The sequence below is a fragment of the Teleopsis dalmanni genome, chromosome 1 (genome assembly GCF_002237135.1).
Source record: "Teleopsis dalmanni isolate 2A chromosome 1, ASM223713v2, whole genome shotgun sequence".
NCBI lineage: Eukaryota > Metazoa > Arthropoda > Insecta > Diptera > Diopsidae > Teleopsis > Teleopsis dalmanni.
The window spans coordinates 177281688-177309044 of record NC_051846.1 but is presented as its reverse complement, the minus strand read 5'-3'; the positions used below and the strand labels follow the sequence as shown (position 1 = coordinate 177309044).

General features: G+C 32.9%; 1 protein-coding gene and 1 long non-coding RNA gene across 2 annotated transcripts; one reads left to right on the top strand and one right to left on the bottom strand.

Moving 5' to 3' along the window:
* Positions 1 to 2317: 2317 nt before the first annotated feature.
* Positions 2318 to 3197, bottom strand: LOC119666793 (the record flags this gene model as incomplete). Its single annotated transcript, XM_038076072.1, has 2 exons — positions 2318 to 2882; positions 2951 to 3197. Coding segments are annotated over 2 exons (294 nt in total), but the record flags the coding sequence as incomplete, so codon positions are not given.
* Positions 3198 to 3759: 562 nt separating this feature from the next.
* LOC119670398 lies at positions 3760 to 7160 on the top strand. The gene is made up of 3 exons (XR_005251709.1): positions 3760 to 4374; positions 6123 to 6289; positions 6752 to 7160. It is a non-coding gene; the product is annotated as an uncharacterized LOC119670398 (long non-coding RNA).
* The last annotated feature ends 20197 nt before the right edge of the window (positions 7161 to 27357 follow it).

Below are 27357 nucleotides of genomic sequence, written 5' to 3'. Positions count from 1 at the left end.
CCCGCTTAGAAAACCTTGACTGAGGAACATTATTATGTTGAAACTAATTGAGCCAGCGCACTTAAGCACTTTTACTTTTTCTTAACACGAGGTATTTTTAAAGCCCCTCTTTATGCCTTCACTGGATTATTGTTTATCACTTCATCACCATAAGCAATAATTGACCTCAGATCTGCATATCTTCCCGAGGAGCTTGTAACCATTCTGAGATTTTATAACGCGGTGTTGGTAAATCTGTCAGTTTTCGCAAATAATTTCAGGGCTCTGTCCTTTATATGTTTTTTGATGGGATCAGTCTTGAAGTCCCAGAGGATGTCATTCGTCCTAGTGTACCATGGTACTTTGAAAAGTCTTCTCAGAGCTTGGCTTTGTGCAATTTCTAGCGAATAGTAGTGTTTGAAGCTTTGCTAAAGGCTATACAACTATATAGTAGTGACGGACGAATTGTTTGGTTATATATCAGTTTCCTGTTCTTAGCAGTGAGAGAAACATGTTTTCCTTAGAAAAACTTTTTTATTTGTTAAGGTATTGGATTCTTTATTAGAAGTTAGGTATCTTATATAGATACATATATATAGAGGAGCATATAAATGATATCGAACGGTTCAAATTTTGATAAAGTTGTATTACAGGGTACAGATTCATTAATATTATGTGTTTATATTATATGTTATATCTATATTATGTGTATTGCCATCTACAGTAAATGTTCTTTCAACTGTAATAGCTAACGAAATATATACGTGAGCAAAAGTAAGAATCATTTTATAAATTATTATATATTGTACATACATTGTGACCGAAAGGTTTTCGGAAATTCTCATTTAAAATTCGCGCGCTGTATATTTTTCGATATTTTAAGTTTATGTAGTTTGGCAGCACTGTCCTTAATTACTATGCCAAAAATGAGCGCGATCTGTCGGACAGTTCGTTTACGGCAGCTGTTGAAACCAGTTCACCTCAGTAGTGCGTTGCGAAAAAAACAATGGAAAAAAATATTGAACAAAGAGTTTGCATCAAATTTTGTTTTTCGAACGAAATTTCGTGTGCAGAATCGTTGCGAATGCTACAAAAGGCTTATGGGGAATCAGTTTTATCGAAAACTCAAGTTTATGAGTGGTACAAAGCCTTTCAGGACTGTCGTACGACCGTCGAAGACATGCCGCGTTCTGGACGACCTTCGACCTCTACCACCGACGAAAACATTGAAAAGGCAAAGGAAATCGTGTTCAAAAATCCTCATGTGAGTGTTAGAGAGATAGCACGAGAGCTAGGCATCGGTCGTGAGATGGCTCGTTTGATTTTGGTGGACAATTTGTGTATGCGACGTGTCAACGCCCGGCTTGTTCCGATTCACCTCAATTTGTTCAACATTATCAACGATTTTAAGGCCAAACATTCAATAAATACCATCGAACAGCCACCGTATTCACCTGATCTTGCACCGTGTGACTTTTTCCTGTTTCCCAACCTCAAATTACCACTCAGAGGAACGCGTTTTGAATCCATAGAAGACGTAAAACAGAATTCGCAGAGGGAACTCAAAGCCATACCGGAAATCGCCTATAAAAAATTTTTTGATGATTGGAAGAAACGTTGGCATTTGTGTATCGCTTCTAATGGAGCATATTTTGAAGGAGATAAAATAAATATTGATGAAGGTTAAGAATTTTGCGTTTTATTTAAAATTTCCCGAAAACTTTTCGGTCACAATGTATCATATACGTTATCTATAAAGAAGACCTTAAGTTATATATAGAATTGAAAGAAAGAATATCGAAGCTCTGACAAAATCAAAGCAAACATCTGTTTTGTTTCTTTTTTAATTATTAAAAATATGTTTTCTTGATATTATAATAAAATGATAGGATAGTTGGATTACTATTAAAACAGAGGTGCTTCAAAGACATTCATACAAAAGTATCTAATCTTCAACAAAGCAAAGTTAATATTTTTTCCTGTTTTTTTATTTAATTTTGATACCAGATTTGATATCTTCGATTGATATAAGTAACCCATACTTGTAACTACGCTGGATTTTTACCGGTTGAATTTATCTATCTCATTGTACTTTCCAGTGTTTAGTATATCTTTACAAGATATATACGTACAAGTTATGTACATTCATACATAAGTATGTAATAATTGTGTATTGTATACAAAGTGAAATTAGTTTGAAACTTAAAAAAATGAAGTATTTCGCGTTAAATAATTCTCATGGATAGTTAAAATCAACAATCAGCGAAATCGGAGACATTCCAACCTGTTGTTATGTTTTTCATTATAAAAGATGTTTTTTATTTATTTATTTTTGTTTGACTCATTAACTTTATTGTCATATGATAAGTAAATATTTCATAATGAATACAATTTTTTGCTAAATTATATGTGAATTTATTTAAAAATATCTTAATTTATTTCAATTTATTTTAATTTTAATATTTTTTGGTGTGTTTGTTTAAGTAAACAAACACGTGTTGAACACTTGCAAAGCAAACGGCAGCGGCAAGTGTATCTCATCGTAATAAATACAACTTAAACTTACGTCTACCTTATAAAGTATCTAGATAAAGTGTGAAATTTAAATTAGTTCAGTGAATATATATTAGCCATAGGTAAAATATGTATTGACTGTGATGTGTTACAATCTCTCTTTAGTTTAAATTGTATTTTATAAATAAATAGCTAACATTATTGTACAATAAATACTTTGTTAAATTTAGTAACTTTATGACGATTAAACTAGTATAGATTGAAAATGGCAGAATTTATTTTGTTCTAAAAATATATTCGCACTTTAAAAATATTAGTTTTATACATATTAATTTAAGAAACTTATAAACTATAAACATTGCAGTGAGTGAAGTGATCGCGCTTCCATTCTGCAGGAAAAAATTAACGCATATTTGTTAATGAATTTAATATTAAAAAATTTATATTTTAAACTTACTTTTCCCCGTCAAACAATTCTCTCGTTCCAAGTCACATTCACTGTAAAAAAATTGATGTTCCGTCTCATAAACAGCACAGATTGACTCGAAAGCATCACAATCTCTGAGGCGATCACACGAAGCGCTGCCGAGTACGACCCACACCAAAACGCCTAATAGACCTAGAACGCATATTGTTAGGAGTAACAGCCAACTTGTAAGCTTACGACACTCCAGCTTGAAGAGTTTTGAATTTTTTTTTAGTAAAGTTTATCAGGAAGAAGTCTCATGAAATTAATATGCTAACTTCCCAGTCTGCTTGAGACGCGTAGCTGCCATGAAAAATGACTGATTAAAATAATATTTCGCATGCTCTCAACTCATATCTGCTCTGCGGTTAAAACTAGCGCAGGCGAATTTGTACTTCGTAACACAGTTTTTTTGAACTACCGAACTACTTTTCTGTCTCGAGTACTCCAGTACGACACATAAATGTGAATAACAATAAAAACGACTTAATAAATTTGATTAGCACTTAAACTTTTTAGAGCGCCAATTCACTGTTGTCTTCTCTGCGACGGCCGGTACCGGCTGAAAGCATCTCAAAGTTTTGTAATAGAAATGCAAATAGATTTCTCAATTGTTATCAAATATGCACAAATGCTGTTGTAATTCAATTATTACAATGCGACAATGCTGTTTACCGCAGATTGCAGCCCGTTCAACTCGTTCTCAATGCACGCAATGTGCCTTACTGTCTGTCTACACAAAAATATCTGAACGTTGCTTTAACCGAATTTTACGCTTCCGGCAGCGGCGGAATCGAGCACTTGTACAAATAAAAACTGTAACGCATGCGCTGCTATGGTAACGTCGTTTAACGTCAACAAACGTCAATTGCTGCTAATTGGCCAAAAAAGCAGCGGCAACTGCGGTAGCAAGTGGAGTATCTCAAAATGCAGAATACGCTTAGTGTGCTTGCTGGGTATGCCCAAAGTAGGGGAGCACGGCCTGCATTGTTGTAATTTGATGCGCAACTTTATGGAACAGTGATTTGCTTAAACTGCAGCACTCGACGTCACACAGAAACCTAGCAACGCCCGCACCCAAAGCGAGTATCTCAAATCGACTCAGTCGTGAAATTTCATTGATGAATGCAATATCACAAACACAACGAGTTATTGTGGCAATAAAACTGAAGAGAAATTATTGTGTTTACACAAGATTTACTGATAAATTAGCAGATTAAATGAAAATCCAATCTACATTATTTCCGTGTTTAATGAAATTGGAGTAGAGCAACCAATAAACTATTTATTTATATTTCAGGAGGAAGTAAGACTCATTAAGCCATATTTTGTCATCTCAGCGAAAGTGAAGTGCGTGAGAATAAGTTCAGATATTTGTTATTTATTCTAATGAATACTGTGTTCTGGCATATAAAGTAAACATTTCAAGTGTTAAAAATAAATGAATAATATTCACATATACAATAAGTAAATTATTCAAATATAAACTCTCTGTATTCCCGCCTTTGCCGGTAAGTGAGGTAAGTTGCTTACCTTTCGGAAAAATATGATTGGGGTGTTGCTTTAAAATTTTTTCAAAGTTATAAAAATTACATAGTGCTGTATAAATAAAAAAATAAAACATTTTGAAAAATTAATTTTTAGTAAGTTATAACAATAAAATAATTATAATGTACTGAAAATTAGCATATCCACAGACAATAGGCCAGAAATGTCTACAATGTTTGTTCAAAAAATGGGGTTACTTCTTTTCTCGGATAATATCCATTAATTCAGCAACGCAGAACTTATAAGCTACGTACTCTCATTGTTAAGAACAAACTTTAAAGTGCTAAAAGCGTTACACACAGCTAATAAAATACTATCACCAGTTGTTCTAGAAATGGAATTGATCGAGAGCAACATATGGAGAACATAAGTAATATCTATTTTCGTCTGTTAAGCCAAAGCAATACACATGTTTGTTTTAGTCATATAGCTTTGGTCCACTATAAACGATAATACAAGATTCTTTCCGATAAATGGCTGTGGCGTGATTAGTGATATCAATGTCATATTCTCATGTGTGGGCTTATCGGTGTTACAGGTTTACTTCTAACAATCAATACAATTCTGTGTGGTCGTATCAGTCATATAAGTTCTTGACAAGAATTCACACAATTCTCTGTGACGCTATCAGTAATATGAGACCATTTTAAGAATAAGCATAATTCTCTGTTGCTCCACCAGTACCGTGTATTATATCTAACAATAAACACAATTTTATGTAACATGTAGTCATGTTATAGATTATAACATGACTACCTTCTAACCATTTACACAGTTCGATGTGACTATATCTGTAAAAGAGTTCCTTCTAACAATTGGCTTTAATCAAATTACACAAATCCTTCTCAACCGTGTAATCGATTCTCACCTTCCTTATTATTAGGATTGTGATGTGTATGAAGAAAATAAATAAGATAATAAAAAAGAATTAATAAAGCCCAAAATATTTCAGACTTTTCTTCACTTCTATTGAAGTCTTGGGTTAAAAATTTATTATTTTTATAAATTTCCGGCTGTACTGTGAGTTATCTCAGATAACCATAACTTAAAATAAGTGCTTCAGAAGTAGCACTCAATTGGGGGAATATTAAAATTAAGCAGTATTAATTAAAGCAATTAATTAAAGAATTTAGCAAATCAAGTATTTTAATTATTAAGTTCACACCTCTTCCGTGATGATACTTCAAACACTAAGCAAACTAAGAGGTTTTCATAGTAGTAAGTGCAAGGTTTTTTAAAAAATATTTCTTTAGAGGCCCAGTGACCCATAGCGTAATCATCTAAATACTTCAAATACTTATAAAACTAAAATTTTTCATGATAGTAAGGCCAACACTTTTTTGGACATTATTTCTTTAGGGCTCCATTGACCCATGGATTTGTCTTCCACAAACTGACACTTTACAATCAGTTAAAATAATTTGACATAAACGGCACAAATAATCCAACTACAGCTTCATTTTTATTGCCAATCTGAACTGATTGAACACCCATACATATACGTTCTCACTTAAGCTCCCACACAAGCAGAGAGGACAAAGGCATTATTGTGACTTTAAGCGCCGTGAAAATCCATTAATAATTAATTAAATTGAATTTTCTATTGTGCTGCCAGATTGTTTACATCACTTGAATGAAATTGCCTGTTTCGGTGTTGTTCCTGTTATTGTTGGCGGTGATGTTGACGGTTTGCACTGACGTTTAATGCCGACGCAATGAAAATGGTTAAACGAAATTCATAGAGAACAAAAGAACAAAAGTTACGTCGACATGTCACAAAAGGTAACACTTCAAATATACAAAAAAAGAAAAAAAAAACACAAATAAATAAATAAATCCAATTTCATCATAGAAAATTAAATAAAACACCAGCAAAAGCAAAAAAAAAAATAACTTAAAAAATTAAAATTAATTATTTTAATTGTTTTAACAGCAAAACGTTTTGAACTTTAAATTTCCATTAAATATTCGACTTAAGTTGCTATATAAAAATTTAATTATTTTAAATAAATAAATAATGGAGATAAAGCATTTTTAATCTTTTATTTTTAATTTTATTTAAAATTTATTTTTTTAATCAAATTACATTACACATAAATTAAATTAAATCATTTTAATTAATTTAAAAAAAATTAATTGCAGTTTTGTAAAAGTTAAACGTGAGCTTGTTACTTGCCTGAGTTTTAATAAAAAAACATATTTTTAATTAATTGTTTTATATATTTTTTGCTGTTACAAATTTAGTTGAGTTGAGTTATTGCCACGGCTTCGGCATCGCTCGACGCTGACAGCTTTTAGTTGCAACAAAATGCGGCAGCAAATGAACACATTTGCGATTTGCGGCAATAAATTCACTTTCAACACCTTTTCTGTGTAAACGATCAAGTGGCGATAAATTATGATCAATGTCACAGTGGAACATTTTGAAATATGCACCGACCCACTCGATGGCATGTGCACTGGACAGATGCACATTCCAACAAAATTTACGAAATAAAAAACTAAATTTCAGTTGCAGATATTGATTTTTGTTTTTTTAAAAACTAGACAACAAAATGTGGAATTTGGAGAACTTGCGAAAGACCACAGATGCAAAGAAACAGAGATATACAACAAATGATATATTTCTAAAGATTCCTACGAGCATAATATTGACAAGGTCTTAAATAAATTTTATATAAAATAAAAACGATATCGTTTTAATTAATTTCAACACTGCATCAAACCTTACTTTCATAATATGATTAACCAATATCTAGAATTTTAATTTTATTATATAAAAATGTGTAGATTATTTATTTAGTTATATAGTCTAACTTTAAAATGACAGAGTAATTTAACGTGTTTACCTGTCGTGAAGGCTTAACACCATGATGTTTTTAACACACATATCAGAATATTGAACCAATAACTGCCCCTTTGGAACAAGGAAGAATTTCACTGGTACCAATTGACTAGACTAATTACAACAGTTCCTTTATTGAGATCTATGTCAGTCCTTATCATATAATATTTCTCTTCCTGCAAAGAAAATTCAATCCATTGCGTGCTGGCCACTCAATGTACAACACAATTAATAGCATACTAATACTGATATAATAATAATATATATTTTATAGATCAGCACCCTGGGTTAAATGTCGATATTCTGCGACGGCTTTAGCTTCTTGACAGATGAAGGTGAAAAAACTGTTACTAATGAGCTCTGTTACTATCCAGTACGCTTTAAGATACTGGATAGTAATACTCCACTCTGGAGTATTATTTCCTTAAACATCTACTCACTATCACAAATGTATAAACTAAAAAAATTTTGGCTGTTTCATTAAAGTAATGAAATGAGTTCCCCATAAAAGCTGAAGAACAATTACCGTGCCTATGATAAAACACCGAAGTAATTTTAAGGACATGTCTGTAAATATTTGTATTTCGCAAAAAGGAATGGCAAGCAAAGGTTAATTGAGAGGAAATAGCTTTCTCCTTTTTTAATAGCATCTGCAGAATTTATTGTCTGATAGAAAGAAATACAGTCTTTAGAATGCCTATAAAGACAAAAAAGACAAATAAACTGATCGTAATATAGATGAAAACTGTGATATACTGAGTGAATGACATAAAGTGATTGATTTACTGAGATATTAATATATAGATGGATAGAAAAAGAACGAAATAGATTGAAAAATCTCTGTATATATAATTAGAGATAGATAGATTGAACACCGAACGAATAGATTGAAAAAAAATGAATATAAATTTGACAGAGATGACAAATGAAAGGATATTTCATTCCATCAGATTTACAATGGAAGAAAACAGTGTATATTTGAAACGGAGTCATCTGGAAAGATAGTTAAACTAAAACATGAATTGACAAGCATCACTTAACTTAATAAGTTTTCTAACATCTAAATATAAAAAAATTTTGAAAATAGAGGCTATCTCCATCTTCTCATTGAGCGCGCTATATAGATCTAAGCATCTAGGATCCTGTTTTGGAAAATGTAGGGTACGATTAAAACAATTTGAACAAAGATATTGATGAAGATGATAGAATAAAAGGATTGATAAATATAAAAGGACTGTATGTTAGACATAGAATCATCAGGAAAGATAGTTGAACTGAAGCATGATCAGACGGACGTCACAAAATAGAACATTTTTGCTAATATCTTTATACAAAATGTTGTTGGAAATGGGGACTACCTCTAACTTCTTATTGACTGCACTATACAAATCTGAGCAAATCTAATGTACACCTTTTTGATAATCGTATAAAATGTGCACATCTTTAAAAGATTACATTAGGTATTATATTTAGTATCTAATTTAGATGAAAAGTATCTCGGTAAGAAATTTTATCAAAGACTTAACTTATTTAACTTGAACTTAATATTAACTTAAAGTATACTTATATCAATATCAACTGAAAAATTTCAAGGATATGCTATAAAACCACAATTTTTATTTAAATTCAACATAGATTCCTGCAGAGCAATACAATCATTCCAGCGTTTCTCTAACATTTGTATACCTCTTTTGAAAAAAGATTTATTTCCGATTTTAGAAAGGTATTTATCTCGGTAACGACTTCTTTAATACTATATATTCAACAGCTATATGGTTTTCTGGAGCATATTTTAAGTTCACCGAACAATTAGTAGTCGCTAGTGTCCATTATATTCATACGATAGATTCGGAATCAATTCGAAATATATTCTATTCAATTTTGTAATTTTAATTAACAATCTGTGAGACGATGCATTACCATGTTGAAACAATATATCTTTATTTGGCAAAATTTTTTCAAAATTTCGTTCTTCAAACGTATCAATGATAATATATAATATCCGCTATTCAAAACTCGTTCACTTGCAACAAAATCGATCAATATCATAAGTATCTCAAACCAAACGATTTTTTATTCCCCAATTTTACCAGCCCACTGTTGTTCCAGAACTTATTATAGACTAATTTTAATATACAGGAGATAGTGCAAATCTAGTGATCTACGATGGCTTTTAATACAAACTGGAACCAGTATGGAGTTAATATTTTCTAATGGATTAAAGTCATAGATTTTATAATTTGATCAAATAATTTACGTCAATAAACTTAATTTTGTTTACTGTCTTATAATTAATTATACTAATTAATTTTTGTACTAGAAAAGTCATTATAATGTTACTGTGTCACACGCGCTCCACTGTAAAGTGATAAACTTAACTTTGACTTAAGTGCGAGTTACTTGTTCCAATAATAAGTAATGACATTTTAACGCAATGTTAATATACACCGTCGCGCTTATTTCTGCAAGTCTGTGGTAAAACCTCAAAGGGGCGAGTTGCGGTTTTGAGGCAACCAGATATTGTATCGTACAATTCTCGTAGATGATTTATGACTATTAGCATTTAAGCTTAATTATTCATTCATTCAAAAGTAAAACAAAAAAAAAACAAAATTGAGTTACAAATAAAGCCAAATGAAAACAACAATTGCGGAATTAAAACAGTCAAGAGATCCATTGAAATGCCTTATATTGAGATACAATTGCCTTCGAGTGAATGGAAAAATCTGCTCGCTTTATTTAAATAAAAATTTAAATTTAAGGCTTTTCTGTTTGTTTTTTCAATTGCGTTTCTTTGCTGAGGTTACTGCAGTTGTTGATAATAATTATTTCCACATCTTAACATTACTGTTCATATAAGATATATTCTTTTCATGTTTGCAATGTTGAAATAATGTGAACGCTCCACGTATATACACAACAGGATATAATGTCCTGTGGCAGGTCCATGCACACATTTCACAATCTGATAAGAGTCAATAAGTAATATTGTATTTAAGGAATTAACGAAGTGACTGAAATTGTTTCAATAACTTTATAATTAATTAAAGTTTTTAAAGTCAACAAAAGTTCTGTGAAAGTTAATTATTGGTTTAATTTAAAAATCTTCATAATAATGAAGACGGAGGAATTTTAAATTTTTTAATCTTTGGTATATCAGAAGGATCTAAAGGTAACTTTCATGCCCGGTTGATGAGAACAATTTTAACGGATAATATAAAAATTTTTGAAAGATTTATAACCTCTTGGATTCTGCTGAGTAGTGCACTCAGTAGTATTGAACGCTAAACAGAATAATGCCTTGTTTTCACTATGTCAATTTCAATGTCAAATATTGTCAGTATTATGAAAACGGGTATGATGTCATATTCATTCTTTTAATTTTTGATAACTGATTAGTCGTTGTTGTGATTTGAGTTAGTGCTATCGCACACTTTTACTCTATTGTGGCTGAGGGGCTTGTCCCTGCCCCACACTAAACTTTAACTATACTAGAATCTTTATCATTTATTTATTTTCTAACTGATGACGGACCGTAGATCAGCATATCTTCCTGTGCGTCCTGAGATGGACTTAAGTGATTAATCTGTCAAATAATTTTTAATTGACAACAGAAAAATTTCATTTGACAACTGATATGACGGAGAAAAATAAATTGCCAGCAGGTTGGCAATTTGTTTGCATATGACAATCGTTTGGTAGACATTTTTAAAAGTAGATTGTCAAATTGAACACAGTTTCCTTTATTTCTGTCCGGCACATGCGCGGCGCTGCCTTACCATTTTAGAGACTTCCTTTTTTGAGCATCTTGGTCAACTGCAAGACCTTTGCTTAGTCCAGCATTACAAGCTTTGCCAAAGATTCTGATTGGTTCTAAATGTTTGAGTTTTTAAAATACGGTAATACAATGAGAGTAGAGGCCTAAGTGGTTTCCTTGTACCTATGTTCCTACTTAGGTAGGAAGGTGGAGTGAACCCCCGATTGAAGTCTGCTTTAGAGCACATGTAATCAGCTGAGACAGGGACTAACAGCTACTGGTTCAGTATTATCGTGTACCTACCTACGATCTTCACTTTAATTTTCTGTTGGAATATGACTTTCTAATTCCTGCACATAAAACGAATCTGCGAGATTAATATGCTGTTTGGGGGCAGTCAATCCATATCATTCACTTATTTCAGGGATATTTGATCCATTGTTCTGAACAATACAATTCCTGCTCTTGAAAACAATTGTATTATATTCTCATGCATGAGATCAAAGGTGATAGTTATATTACAGTTCATGTTAAGAGTTAATCCTTAGACGTGATTAAGACATTTTCAACGAGAAGTAATACTTCTATTACTCGTACTCCTCACCACATCATTCATATAAATATTTGCCATATGTAGCGTGTGTTAAAGTTATTTAATACTGCTACTTCTTTATCATTGTTGCTGTTTTTGTTATTATTGCTGTTGCTGTTGCATGTTGCAATACTTTGTTGTTTTTTTATATCGTTACTGAATTCATTTTGTTGTATTTTTGTGTCCTTTCGACTGTTGCTGTCAGTAATAAATTCATCTTACGTCGTTGACACTTTTGCTGCATGTGAGCTCGGTTGTGTTGTTGTTGTTGTTGTTGTTGCTGCTTCTACTTCTGCAGTTGCTGTTAATAGTGTTGTTGTTGTTGTTGTTGTTGTTGTTGTTGTTGTTGTTACTATTACACTTATTGTTGTTGCAGCTTTTATTGCAATTGTTGTTATGCTTTTCATTGCTATTCTTGTTATTGTTTTATATGTTGCATATAATATAACTTTGTTTTTTTTCTCTTCCACGGCTTTTTTGTTGTTGCCCTCCTACTGTCACTGTGATGTGTGTGAACGCATTTTGTTGCACGTTGCATTTTGTTAGCGTAAATTTATAACTGACACAAATGCTGAATTAAACTTTTTTGCTGTTGTTGATGCAGCTTCTGCTGTTGCTGCTGCAGTTTGTGTTATTGCTGCCACTACTGCTGCTTGCTGTCTTTCACAGTCATACTGGAAACATTCTTCGGTTGACAATAAAGTTTTGTTTTACTACACAAGATATTTATCCTTATATGTTTTTAATATTTTTTATATTTTTTTTTATTTTTATTATTTTTTTTATTATTTCCTTTTTTATTATTTTTTAAAAAATTTTATTTTTCTACGTAGACTCCATGGAACTGATATGCCAAAAAAATTGAAATTAAAAATATTTTTAAAATTTTAGTTAGTTTCTTCCAGAGAATTTCTTATATTTTTATTAATATTCTGCCATGCAACATATGATGCACAGCACAGACACAAATGTCTTTATATATACTTTAGTTGGCAGCTCACCCTCCCTTCAACCGGCACTGAGCAATAACAATTAAATGTGATTACGCTGAAAATTGCAAGTTGCAGGCAACATCGTCAAATATATGCAAAAAAACGAAAAGATAAACCGAAAATGTTTTTAGTAAGAGATGCGTACTGCAAAGGGTGAAGCACAGATACAATTTTTTATTTCCTTCACAGCAACTGCTGGTAATGTGTCTGCTGTTGCTAGAATTGCTACTGATATTGCAGTTCTGGTTGCTTATTGCTATCGCTGCGCTGCTTCTGTTGCTGACGAGTGTAGTTTTTACATTTTTTTCGACGCAGTTTTTGTTGCTCCCAAAGTGGTCGTTGATTAATTGGAAACGCATGTGATATGTAGCAAGAAAATTATTACAGCAGCAACTTAATTTATGAGTTTGCGACATTTTGTCTTTCGCACTTAATCTTGGCCGAAGTGCTGTTACAATGCACTTCGCTACTGTACTTGCGTAAAAATTTTACGCAGTAGTGTAAAGTTATTTTTTACGATCCTTAATAAGCAGCTGTTGACAATTGATGCATTCACTAAGAACATACTTTTTTTATTATTTTCAGTTTTGTTTATTAATTAACTAAGTAATTAATATTGGCAAGCAACAATTACTCGTTTAATTGCTTTTGGCCATATATCCATGAGTGAACCAATTGTGTTCTCGAAGCCGTTGTGCGTTCAATTATTTGCGAAATTCCTGTCAAATAATGTGACAAATGAGTTTCGAAATTTTGTGGCCAAATTTGTGTGTTGTTGTTGCTGCTATTGTTTATGTTATTGTTGTTGGTTTATGCACAACCTAACAACAAAGCAAATCCTTCTGTATAATTCAAACAGGCGCACATGACCTGTTGGAACTTTACTAGCTAAACTGTTGCTAAATGTGCCAAGTGAAGCTATGACTGAAAGCTATTGGTGACCAAATGTTGAAGCTTATGGGCACTGCTACTAACAGTGACAGTGCCAGTGCCAGTGAGAGTGCGTGTTGTGTCTTGTAGTCCTTAATAGATATTGTTTAGGTGCCGCTATTGTTCTCTTGCTGTTATTGTTTATCGAATTTGCTCGTCAGCAACACCAACACCAGCAGCAACAGCAGTAGAAACAATAATAATAAAAGCAACAACAAAAGCAACAACAAAAGCAACAACAAAAACAATAACAAATTTATCGATCATAAGTTGTACGGCATAATCCGCAATTAATTAAACATTTGCAAAGCAGATTTGCCAAATAGACAAATACAGACACATCTGTTTATGAATCCAAGGCACACGTTCATATATATTCAACTAACAACAAAAACGCTTTAATAAAAACATAGATACTAATATTTATGTATGTGTGCTACTGCCAAAGTTTAAGCGAAATAGAGCGAAAATTGCTGACAAGGATAATAATTTGTCATGGCAAGGACAGCTTACGAACTACACTATGAAATCTAACATGGGTATATACTTGTTATATACAATCATATATCGCACACACACTTAACATACACACATACATATACAAATGCTTGAGTGCATAAGGAAAATTATGCTAAAATTGCTTGATTGCACAAAGCCGTTTAGTGTTTCAGTTCAGGAGACATATGAGCGATAATTGCAGTGATTTTTCCCATCTATTCATCAGAGATCCGGTAATGACTTGATGAAATTATGTATCAACATAGAAGTATTAAAATAAATCAATTACTTGAAGTTGCTGCCGACAAAAGCAATTGAAGACTGCAAATCAATATGTATCTAGATAATTTTTCTGAAGTACTCTCAATTCAATTGAATTCTTAAGAAAATAGTTATAGAGACTTTCTTCATAATATTTTAAATAATTGTAATTGTATTAATAATTTAAATATTCAAAGCGGCATATTAATATCTCCTGTAAGTAAAATATATGTGCCGGATTCTAGTAATTAAGTAATATTAATTAAATTAAACTGAAAACATTAATATCTTCCATAGGTAAAATAAATGTACCAGACTGCAGTAATTAAATAATGTTAATTAAATTGAACTATTAATAGAAATAGAAACTGATATCGTATTTTATATATGGTTGGAAACTGAAGCATAACATAAGTTCAACAAATACGCGGAATGCTTTTCAAATAATTGATTAATTTAATGTGGCAACTGAAGAATTATCTCTTATCATATATTCATGTATGTAATTCTTCAAAAATCATAATGCACAGGTTTCCGCCCGTGCAACATTTGGAAATTCTAAAACTTTATATAAAATCCAAAAACTGGTAAGAAATGTACAGAAAGTACTTTGGTTAAATTAGAGATCAATGTTATTGACAGCTTGCTATTCGAAAGAGGTATAAAGATTTCGCAACAATGCCTGCTTTTCCAGAAATAACTAAAATATACCACAATTACGCCTGCTATTCAAAAAACAAAAAAGAAGATTTCATAACAAAATCTAATATTCGAAAAATAATAATGCCTGGTAAATGAAAGGAAGTTTGTTGACTGTTGAAACCACTTACTGGATGTGCTTAGAACATAATGTATATTGTTCTTAAATATAGAATTTATATAATTATAAATACCATGTAAGTCCATTCTTCTGAACGGCGCATAGGAAAAAGAAAGAGAAGTCTATTGGAAAAAGCTATCAATACTATTACAATCTAAAATACTTTTAGGGGCTTACAACCGAAAATGCTTCAAGGATTTCATAGAACACACAGCCTAATTATTACGGGATTACTTACCAGTCACTATAGATAGAATAATCACCTAACAAAGTTGGAAATTCAATCTAATTCAGACTGCAAATACTCTAGAGAAGAGAAAGAAACCGCATACCACGTGCTAGCGGAGTGCCTGGCATTGATGCGCAAGTGGAACAAACACCTAGGAGGGTTTTTCATGGAACATAAGGATTCAAGACTACGAAAGATGTTCACTATATTGTATTTCTTTGAAGAAATCAGATTTATTAATCATGATCATATACCATGATCAAACGATGAATGTGGGGAAACATTAATCCATCTACATTCATCAAACTTATGGCAAGCTTCGAGACTAAACTAAGGGAAACATGCATTTCAAAGTCACCAGCCTATGAGACAATGAACAATTGCTAACAACACAAGAATCATTGGAACCAAACAAAATATTGAAGAATAAGATGTGATGAATCTCTTACTCTCCTTACAAAAATTAACAAAAAAAAACAAAGAGAAATGAAATATATTCTATAGAATAATTTAATATTGTTTTATAAATAATACAAGTTTAATTGCATAAATTTAATATTCTTCACTATTATATTATCTTCATCTATTATAATATGTCATATCTTATGGAATGACACAAACGTAGCTTCAAATTTATGAGCCCTAAAACAGGCGACAAAGCAACCTTGTCATCAAACGATTAACATAAGAACACAAGTGAACGTGTATTAAGCCAGGAATTGCACTTGCACTACACAAATGCTGCCACTGCCACTGCCACACACACCTACAAACACGTTGCGTTGCACTGTAAGCTCGGGTGTTCAGCAAAATTTTCGATTCCATGCCTCGTCTGCATTTTCATTAATATTACAAAAACAAAACAATAACAAAAGCAAGGAAAAATAAAAACAAAAAAGTAAAAGCAGCACAAATACAAACAAAATAAATTAATTCTGAGTGCTGATCCATCATAATTAAAGTAGCAAAATGTTTACAAAAAGACTTAAACGATTTCAATGGCGCAATTCAAAATTAATTACATTGCAATTTGTTGCCTTTGTGTGTGTTAGTTTGCGTAAATGTGTGTGTGCAATGCGCAAATTTGTGTGTAATGCCGGATTTATTGTGTGTTTGGCTGTTGAGGCTGCAGAGGCTGCTGAGGCTGCTTCTTCTTGTGTCAAATACACGTCATTATAATCTTTGCAATTTGTTTAGTGTGGAGCTTTAAATTTTCATTATCAAGAATTCGTGCAAATATTTGCAAAAATCTACAAGCAAAAAAAGGGATTAGCAAAGCCTTTGACTGCTTAGTAAATATGAAATATTGGACAAAAAAAAAAAAACAAAAAACATAAAACTAAAAATACTTTTATTGAAAAATTCATAGAAAATAAGAAAATTTCAATAAGCTATATATATAATGTTAAAGCTATTTGAGCCAGTGCACTTCAGCACTTTTACTCTTTCTTAGTTCGAGTTATTTTAAAAACCCCTCTTTACGCCGTAACAGTATTATTGTTTATCACTTCATCAGCCTAAGCAATAATTGACTTCAAATTTGCATACCTCCCCGAGGAGCCTGTAACCATTCTGAGATTTGATAACTCGGTGCTGGTAAGTCTGTCAGTTTTCGTAAATAATTTCAGTGCTCTATCCTTTATGTCTTTTTTTATGGGATCAATCGTGAGGTCCCTGAGGATGTCATTCATCCTAATGTATATAGTTACAGTTTCAAAGAGTAAAAATTTTAATTTTTATTACAAATAAAAAGTAAAATCAATAATTAGAAAAAAAATGTTTTTCTCTTAAACATAAAATAAAGATGTCAAGCAAGCGCCTTCAATATTATCTCCAACATCTTTTGGGCGTGCATAGTCTCTAAAGAAAGTCTTTAAAAATACTCAACATACAACAAATAGTTTCTGTATATTTAAAATACCTTAATCCTTATAATATTCAATAAGCACTTTAACTTATTGAATATTGCTTATTGGTTATAGAGTAAGCACTTGAAACTTACTCTATATAAAGCAGAATTAGGTTTGACGAGAATCAAAGAATAGTTTTTATTGATTGATTACTTTCTTTATTGTTTCAATTTCTTTTATACAATTTTTGTGCAATAATTTTATTAATAATAATTATACCTCAGCAACAAATTAATTGGAACACTGTTAATAATGCAAAATGCAACGTTGCATATTTCACCGTTGCTCCAGTTAAGTTGTTGCCTCAGCTTAACATAAATATTCAAAATAAATTATTTCACAATTGCTAAATTGCTTAAAATATAAATTGAATGACACAATTTAACAATGTGAAATAATTTATTTATTACTTAATTTCTACCTTAACATTCTCCCCTCCGTTGAGTAGTATAATAATAACTCAACTACTTATACTTCCACAACGAGCTGTTGCCGTCTTGGGGTAGGTTGTGGATATGCTGTGGACTCAGATTGAGGTGAATCATCTTTTCGTCGGGTTTGTTTACACTTCTTCATAGATTTGTATATTATGTAAGTGCAACACAATGTCAGCAGTAAAATAGTTCCCACGTAACTAATTATATGGTGTGGTTGAGAAACTGGTTCGGCCTTAACTGAAAACTTATCCATAGCCTTTAACCTTTGATGTAACATGGATAGTTCTTTCAGTTGTGTCTCAAGATGATCGTCAGCCTTGTTGATGATTGTTTTTATTTCATTTGGTGTAGTTATGGATGCAAGCTGTTCTACATGAACAAATGATGAATGAACTACAGATGGCAACGAGTAATGACCTTGAATTGTAACTAGATTGTTTCTTATTGTACATTCTGGTCGTAAAGTTAGAATGCCCGATCCTTCTATTGTGACTTGATTTAATTGTGTTCCGCAAACAGATGACATCTCAGTTTTATTCACTGTAGCATATATCCATTGATTTGTTTGTTCCATTTTCGTCCAAACCATCTTATTGGATAACTGTGTTAATCTGCAGCTTGTTGTGGTTCGATTATTAAATAATTCTATCTCACACGTATGAGTTTCTGAGTATCTGCCTAGTTTTATATGCTTTCTAGAACAAATATACACCGCCTTGTTCGGAATTTGACAATTATCTAGCTCATTTTCTCGCAGGGGAATGTATTGATCTCGAAATGTGTTTACTGCTATAAACGAGACATCACTTTTGATTGTTAAAATGGTGTTGTTTATAACTGTTGGTATAGGTAATATTCTGAATAGTTCCATGTCATAGGAATCTATAAGTGGTACCTTAATAACAAATATGATTTGTTCCTTAGTTACTGCTCCAGATATTTCCATTATTCTGTAGAGTTGAACTAAATCATCTTGATTAACCGGAAATCGTCGAGATGGCGGAATATGACTTCTTATATGCTTAATCTCATTTTTTAGTTGTTGAGGTGATAACAATAGAGGACTTATTTTTCCGTGATGAGAGTCAATTAAAACATTTATAATTTCCGCTTGTATTCTTTGCAAATTAGCACCCATCAGTGTCAATTGTATTGCAATTGATATGAATATCTGCGTAATTTTAATTTGTTCGGTTTCATTGTCGATTCGATTTAGTACTTGGCTAATTTGATCTTGAAGTTGACCAAGTTGACTATTAACAGTTTCTTCATCACGTTTAAGTATATTTAATGTTGAATCTATTATGGAGGTTTGATTCTGCAGCAATCTAGCTAGGTGGTTATCATCTTCCTTTAGCTGATTTATTGTTTGTGACATATCCTCTGCGTAATTTGAGTCCAGAACCCCAAATAAAGCCTTTGCCACATTTCCAACGAGGTTTATGGCTCCTCGTTTATCTCGTCTGTTGTTTAATAAAATCTTCTCCTGTAGGATATCATCTCTTGTATGCTCAAACGTACCTACGAGCGTGTGACAAGCCGAACCCTGCTGTAGTTTGATGCACAATTTATCTAGTGCAGAAATTCCATTAACGAATGTGTTATATTGGGTCTGTACCGGAGCTAATTCATAATAAACAACCATTTTCCATTCACCTGTTACCATCTGAACAGTGCCCATATTTTCGAAGTAGAAACCAATACTTGAATTAAGCTGTGTTGTGGTTACAGGATTGCCCAATATAATTGGCAGAAAGAATAGTGTGAGAATGATTGCGAATAATGTTGTTTGTTGGGGCAACTTTATTTTCTTTGATGGAACTACCAAAGTATCTTCCTGGCTTATGTTTGAATGATGTTTTCGTTTTTCGTCTTTCTCTTCATCTTCTCGAAACAGTGGAGCAAGCCGATGAATAGGCCGTTTACAAATTCCTGCAACTGTCTTCACTTCCACTACTCGTACCATGCCATCATCGCCTCGAAACACTTTCGTAACCCGACCTAAGGGCCAGTTGAGTGGTGCTGTATTGTCTTCTTTAATTATGACCATCGTGTTTTCTTTGACATTGTTAACAGGAACCTTCCATTTATGTCGCTGTTGTAGTTCTGTTAAGTACTCAGCGTTCCATCTTTTCCAAAATTCCAGTCTCAAATGAGAAACCAATTTCCACCTGGTAAGTAGGTTGTGATTTGTCCCATGAACATTGGTGTCTATAGGTGCAGTGAGTGGTTCACCAATTAGGAAGTGACCTGGTGTCAATGCGGCAAGATCGTTTGGATCTGATGACATTGGTGTTAATGGTCTTGAGTTCAATATTGCTTCAATTTCCACAATGATCGTTTCCAACTCTTCATAGGTTAATGAAGCTGTTGATGTACTTCGAACTAAATGATATTTAGCTGATTTAACAGCTGCCTCCCAAAGACCCCCGAAATGTGGAGTTCGAGGTGGAATGAATTTAAATGTGATTAATTTATCACTGCATGTTTGAACTATTTTATTTTGAACAGAAGTTCTACGTAGCAGTTCGGATAATTCATTTAATTTATTGTTCGCACCAACAAAATTTGTAGCATTGTCACAATGCAGCGTTTTGCAATGTCCTCGTCGAGCTATGAACCTCTTCAGTGCACCAATAAATGCATCAGAAGTTAAGTCGCTCACCACTTCTAAATGGACTGCTTTTGTGGCAAAACAACAAAACACTGCTACATAAACCTTGTGTGGTCTTTTTCCTCTGATTTTGTAGTGAACCCAAAATGGTCCACAAAAATCTACTCCTGCATTGTAGAATGGCCTTGAAGGTTGAACTCTAGCTGGTGGTAGCTGACCCATTATTTGTTGAAATGTGATTGGTCTGCTTCTTGTGCAGCGGACACAATGTTGAACCGTTGATCGAGCCATTATCTTTCCCTTGATGGGCCAAAATTGAAGTCGGATTTGTGACAATAATGCTTGTGCACCACAATGCATGTTTTTTCTATGAACATCAACGAAAACACTTTTCACAATTGGATCATTATATGGCAATACCATTGGATGTTTGGTATCATAAGCTATAAGTGATGATGAAAGTCGACCTCCGACTCTTAGAATTCCGTTACTATCTAAGAATGGACTTAAACTAGAGAGAGAACTAGTTTTGTGCACTGTGCCATTTGAGTGTAATTGCTGCAATTCTTCCCTGAAATCGCTTTGTTGTATTATACGAATGATTACTTGTAATGATGAGTTCAACTCGTCTGGACTTAATATTAAAGAGGTAGTGTGCCTGTTGTCTTTGCCTTTGGAGTATTTTACAAATCGTAGTGCGTATGCAATGATTCGTTGCAATCTTGCAAACGAGTTTCTATAATTGATCTTATAGATGAAATCTTCAGTAATGCTGGTGATTGCTGAAGTTACGATTGAAGGTTGTGTTGAGCGTTGCATTTCAAGCGCCCTTCTTTTGGTTTCAGAATGATCAGTTATAAGATGTTCCTGAGCAATTGGACTTGGCCATGATGATTCGCTTCCATATAAAAACAGTGGTCCAAAAAACCATATGTGACTGGAATGTAATTCCGTAGGTTGTAAACCCCTTGATAGGTGATCTGCTGGATTTAATTTGGACCTTACATGACGCCATTGGCTTGCATTAGATATTTCATGAATTCGTGCTACTCTATGTGCTACAAATGTTTGAAAAATATTTGAGTTAGAGTTGATCCAGTATAATACAACTTGTGAGTCTGTCCATAAAAAAGATTTGTGGTTATCGTATGCAAGATCTTGTTTAACCTTCGCTAACAGTTGGGCTCCCAGAAGTGCTGCACACAATTCTAATCGTGGAATTGTTTGCCTTTTTAATGGCGCTACTCTTGATTTTGAGCAAAGTAGCCGTACTATGATTGTACCTGTTTTTAGAATTGCTCTTACATAGATTGCTGCTCCATATGCCTTTTCAGATGCATCTACAAAACAATGTAATTGAATATCTAATGGAATTTCATGGTTAAAAACATGTCTCGGAATGATCATATTATTAATTTCTTGCAGTCTTGACCGAAACTTAACCCATTCGGCTTCATATTCATGAGGTAACGGATCATCCCAGGTCGTCTTTAATTCCCAAATTCGTTGAACAAATATTTTTGCTGTGACTATGATTGGTGCTACCAATCCTAATGGGTCATAAACTCTTGCTAAGTCTGAAGCTACTGAACGCTTAGTAAAAGTTGTACATGGTGTTATACTTGTTGTTATGCACAAATTATCAAGCTGTGGTGTCCAAATCATTCCCAAAGTCTTAGCTGTTTTGAACGAACAAGTAGAAATATCCCAACAGACTTCTTGATCATGTGGTGAAATGTTTTGTAGTAATTGTGGGTGATTAGCGCACCATTTTCTTGGCTTAAAACCATATGATTTCAAAATGTTAATTAGTTGTTCTTGAATCACCTTAGCCTCTATCAGACTGTTAGAACCACATAATCCATCATCGACATAGAAATCTCTTCGTAGGGTCTCTGCTCCAAATGGATAAGTACCAGAACTTTCTCTTGCTAAAGTTTGTAAACATTTGGTAGCTAAGTATGGAGCTGATCGAGTCCCATATGTCACAGTTTTTAGTTTATAAAATCGTAGCGGCTCTTGTGGATTATTTCTCCAAATGATTAATTGTAGCATTTGATCTTCTGGGTGAATAAGTATTTGCCTATACATTTTCTCAATGTCCGTTGTGAAAGCGTATCTTGGAATTCTGAATCGTAATAATATTGAGAATAGATCGCTCTGTACCACAGGACCAGTATGCATAATGTCATTTAATGATCGACCTGATGAAGTTTTACTAGATGCATCAAACACAACACGTAATTTTGTCGTGGTGCTATCTGGTTTTATCACGCAATGATGAGGAATGAAATAATGTGAGGCCATGATGTCATCAGGTTGAATTTCTTCCATGTGACCGAGATCTTTATACTCAGTCATAAACTGCACGTATTGTGCCCTTAAAGCTTCATTTTTTGACAGCCGTCGTTCAAGAGAGAAAAATCTGCGTTGTGCAATTTCACTAGAGGATCCTAATGTTGATACACTGTCAATAAGTGGCAATTTCACAATAAATCTGCCTTCTTTAGTACGTTTCAAGTTTTCCACAAAATGAGTTTCACATAATTTTTCTTGATCAGACAGTAGTTTTGAATTTTGTGCTGATTCTTCAAGATCCCAAAATCGGACGAGAAGATTATTTAGCGAATCTTCTTCTTCGCTAAACATACAACAGACTGCGTCACCTTTTGCTGTTTCTGATAGTTTGCCACTTACAACCCATCCAAGAGTAGTATTCTGGAGTATTGGTTTGTCGACTCCCAATTGGATTTGCCCTGACGTTAAGAGATGTGGATAAAATTCAGCTCCTAATAATACGTCTATTTTTTGTGGCTCATTGAAGTTAGGATCAGCTAATGTAATATTTTTTGGAATGTTCCATGAACTGATATTGACACATTGTGTTGGTTGTGGAGCAATAATATGTGGTAACACAAATGCTTCTAAATTTGTATTGAAATTGCTATTCATTGATTTAAAGACAGTGCTGATTCTTTGACGAGCACCCTTTGTGGTGTTACCAACTCCATTTATACGCATTGATGTTGCTTTTGGAGTTATTCCTAGTCGATGAGCTACCCTCTCGGTCATTAAATTAACTTGAGAACCTGAGTCTAATAATGCTCTACATTGAATTTCTTGGCCGTTATGTGCCAATAATCTTATAGTTGCTGTTCCTAAGAATACATATTGCTGTTCATTGTGCTTTCTTGCAATAGTTAATGATGCTTGATGATCAACGCTTAAACCTGTGCTTACATTGCGTTGAGTATTGTTCGACTTTGGTATTGTTGTATGTTTTTCAGTGCCATTAACCCATGAGTTTACATGTAGTAAAGAGTTGTGTTTTTGATTACATTTGATACAATTGCCTGATTTACAGTTGTATGCTATATGACCTGGTCGCAAACAGTTACGACATAAGTTTTGTTTTTTAACAAATTGTAGTCGTTCAAAAGTATTTGCTTGTAAGAACCCTTTGCATTGGTATATTTGATGTAAATCTTGCTTACAATATATGCATGATTGCCTGGTTGATTTGTTGATTGTTGCGGTATTACATACCTTTACGTTATTATTGGTAGTACTCTTTTGGCCGATTGCTTCCAGAGTTTGAAAACGTGTTTCAATGAAACTTAGAAACCCTGTCATTGATTGTAATTCCTTTGGCCTTGCCAATGATTGCTCATACAACGTATGTGTAGTTGCATCCAGCTTCTTTGTTAATAAATGAAGGAGGAGTGGATCCCAATGAACTGTTTGAACATTTAAGTTATTTAATGCCAACAAACATTCATGTATGACATCATGTAGTGACTTTAGAGACATTGCAGTGCCAGAGCTTTGAGGTTGTCCGAGCAGCCGTTGTATTAACATGGTTGTTAATATCCTCTTATTCCTGTATCTCTCCTGAAGTATCTTCCATGCTACGTCGTAACTATCATTGGTAGTTGGCAGATGTCTGATGAGCCTCTCTGCTTCTCCTGATAAATTATTTTTTAAAAACCACATCTTTTGTACCTTGGGTAGTAATTGGTTGTCTACCATTTGAGAGAACATATCATAAAATTGTGTCCATTTAAGATAATCTCCGTCAAATCGCGGTATAGACACCTTCGGTAATTGGATTGGATTGTTAGTTACCTCTGTTGTAACTACATGTGGTTGTTTTGTTATTATCAGCTCAGAAATTGAAATCAAAGTTTGTTGTATTAATTACTCTAATTGTTGATAATCGTCTATATTGTAACCAATTGATAGTGGGTCACTAGCGATTTCCCATATATTAAAATTGAGTTCCTCAATTTCTTGCCACAACTTGTTGATTTTTATTTTGTATATTTCCAACGCAGTAAACGTGTTTGATCCCAAATCTCCTTGGACCTTCTCCAATAGTCGTTTTAATGATATTTTCATTCCCATTTGCTTGTTAATGAGACATGAAATTTCTGTTTGTTTAGATACTTGCGACTTCTTGCTGAGATTTGCTTCATCACTGAACTCCTGTAGTTGCTGAGTGAATCGAGCAATGTAACATTCTGCTAAGTCTTTAGTTTTTAAATAATCCTCATTAGTAAAATATTCATGAGTGGTTTCGACATCTGACAACTCTCTGATACGGTTGTCATTTTCTTCAAATTCAGACCATATATTAGTTAAACGCCTTTTACGTTCTTCAAAGTAAGCTTTATTCAATTTCCTTTCTTTTGGATCCTTTTTGAAATTCGAAATCAATTTCTGGATTAATTGACCCAGTTGTTGCTGTTCGAGAATTAACCCCTCAAAAGTTTCCATATTTGTTTCCAGCAAATCAGGTACCTTGGTGCTTGTAATGTGTTCGCAGCTCACACTGTTGTGCTCTTGCTGTTTTATTGAAAGCTCACACTTGTTGTGCTTTTGCCTTTTATCTGCTTGAAGCTCACACTGTTGTGCTCTTGCTTCGACGCCTTAATGAAGTAGTATGTGATCGTGATCTTTGGTCACGTCCTTGATTTACGTCCTTGATCTACGTCGATCACGTCGGGGTCACCAAATTTTATGTATATTTAAAATACCTTAATCCTTATAATATTCAATAAGCACTTTAACTTATTGAATATTGCTTATTGGTTATAGAGTAAGCACTTGAAACTTACTCTATATAAAGCAGAATTAGGTTTTTAGACGAGAATCAAAGAATAGTTTTTATTGATTGATTACTTTCTTTATTGTTTCAATTTCTTTTATACAATTTTTGTGCAATAATTTTATTAATAATAATTATACCTCAGCAACAAATTAATTGGAACACTGTTAATAATGCAAAATGCAATGTTGCATATTTCACCGTTGCTCCAGTTAAGTTGTTGCCTCAGCTTAACATAAATATTCAAAATAAATTATTTCACAATTGCTAAATTGCTTAAAATATAAATTGAATGACACAATTTAACAATGTGAAATAATTTATTTATTACTTAATTTCTACCTTAACAGTTTCTCTCAAAACTTAAATCAAAAACGAAAAACACAAATGAATTAAGCCCCTCTTACAGAAAAAAGTTAATAAAATCTCAAATATAATTTCTGAACGGAATTCAAACGACAAGCGTAAACCGGTTCCACCCATGCAAACACTGGTATGATGGACTATAGCAGAAAGCCAACATATCGCCTCCTTAACTAAATTACTCTGCATTCCATACCATAGGGACCGTTGCAGAGATATTTACTTTACGCTAAGCTTCGACTAGGAATATTAATACATATGTTTATCTATAAAATTAATTAATTTTTTAAATTTTAATTATATATTTAAAATATAATTGTATTTTATTATATACAATTATATGTATATAAATTGTCGAGAAACTAATAATAATAGGTGAGATTAAGTTAGATTGTACCGGCGATCCGAAGAGATCCACTTCGGCCTATTGGGTAATTGTCCATTGGCGAATTGCAGGAAATCCACATTTAGTATCAAAAACTAAGTAAGGCTTCATAATTTCATTTCAAAACGAGGAATTCAAAAATAAATGAAATCGATTACTTCATTTCATTACCAAACGGAGAGGTTATTTGAAATAGATTGTGAACAACAACTCAAATTAAACAGAATTCTAAATTTGATATTGACTACTCATTTGAAAAAGTGAAATTAATGATAAAGCTAAAATAATTTATAAATTGGAGTAAACATAGTTTTTCATTTGAAAGGAAATAAATGATAAAATATACATCCTTCCTTTCCTTTACTAACTTCATTCCATATTCATTCAACATTAAAGTGTTTTGAAAATATACTTTCCCATAAACACTTAACTATGTGATTATAAATGTTAATCTAATTACAAATGATGTTTAATTACAAATAAAAACCAAGATAAAATAAAGTATCTTAATTAAATTTAATTACACTACGCATAAATCATCTCTAACAAAATCGATTTAAGTTCAACTTTTACTATAAAACAATAAAAGAATTTTTATATTCTCAGAAAATCAAGATTTCTTTATATCTAATAAAATACAGAATACAAAATCTATTAATTTTTTTGCCGACACGAGTCAATCAAAAATCGTTTTGTCTAACTTAACTCAGAGGCTGGCATAACTTCTTCAAATCTGAGAACTAAAGCAGCAACACAATCGCTTGTCTGCAACTCAAACTAGCAAATGTAACAAAAAAAAATGGTAATAAAGTGAAAAATGTTGCCAACGAAAGCTACAAAAATCCCCTAAACAACCGACCATCAAGGCATAGATGCTTACGAATCCATCAGATAAATTACAATGCGAATTTACCATTTGGATGGCGTTGGACAGCAGCTCCGATGAACACAGAACCAGCAGTAGCAGTGGCGGCAATGAGAACAGACATTAAAGCACATAAAGGAATCTTAAAGCTGGAGTGGTAAAATGTGCATCAATTACAGCGATTGCTGGAACAATGAAACTCAAAAGCAGTAGGGAAGAGAGCAACAATCCAGCAATAAAAATGC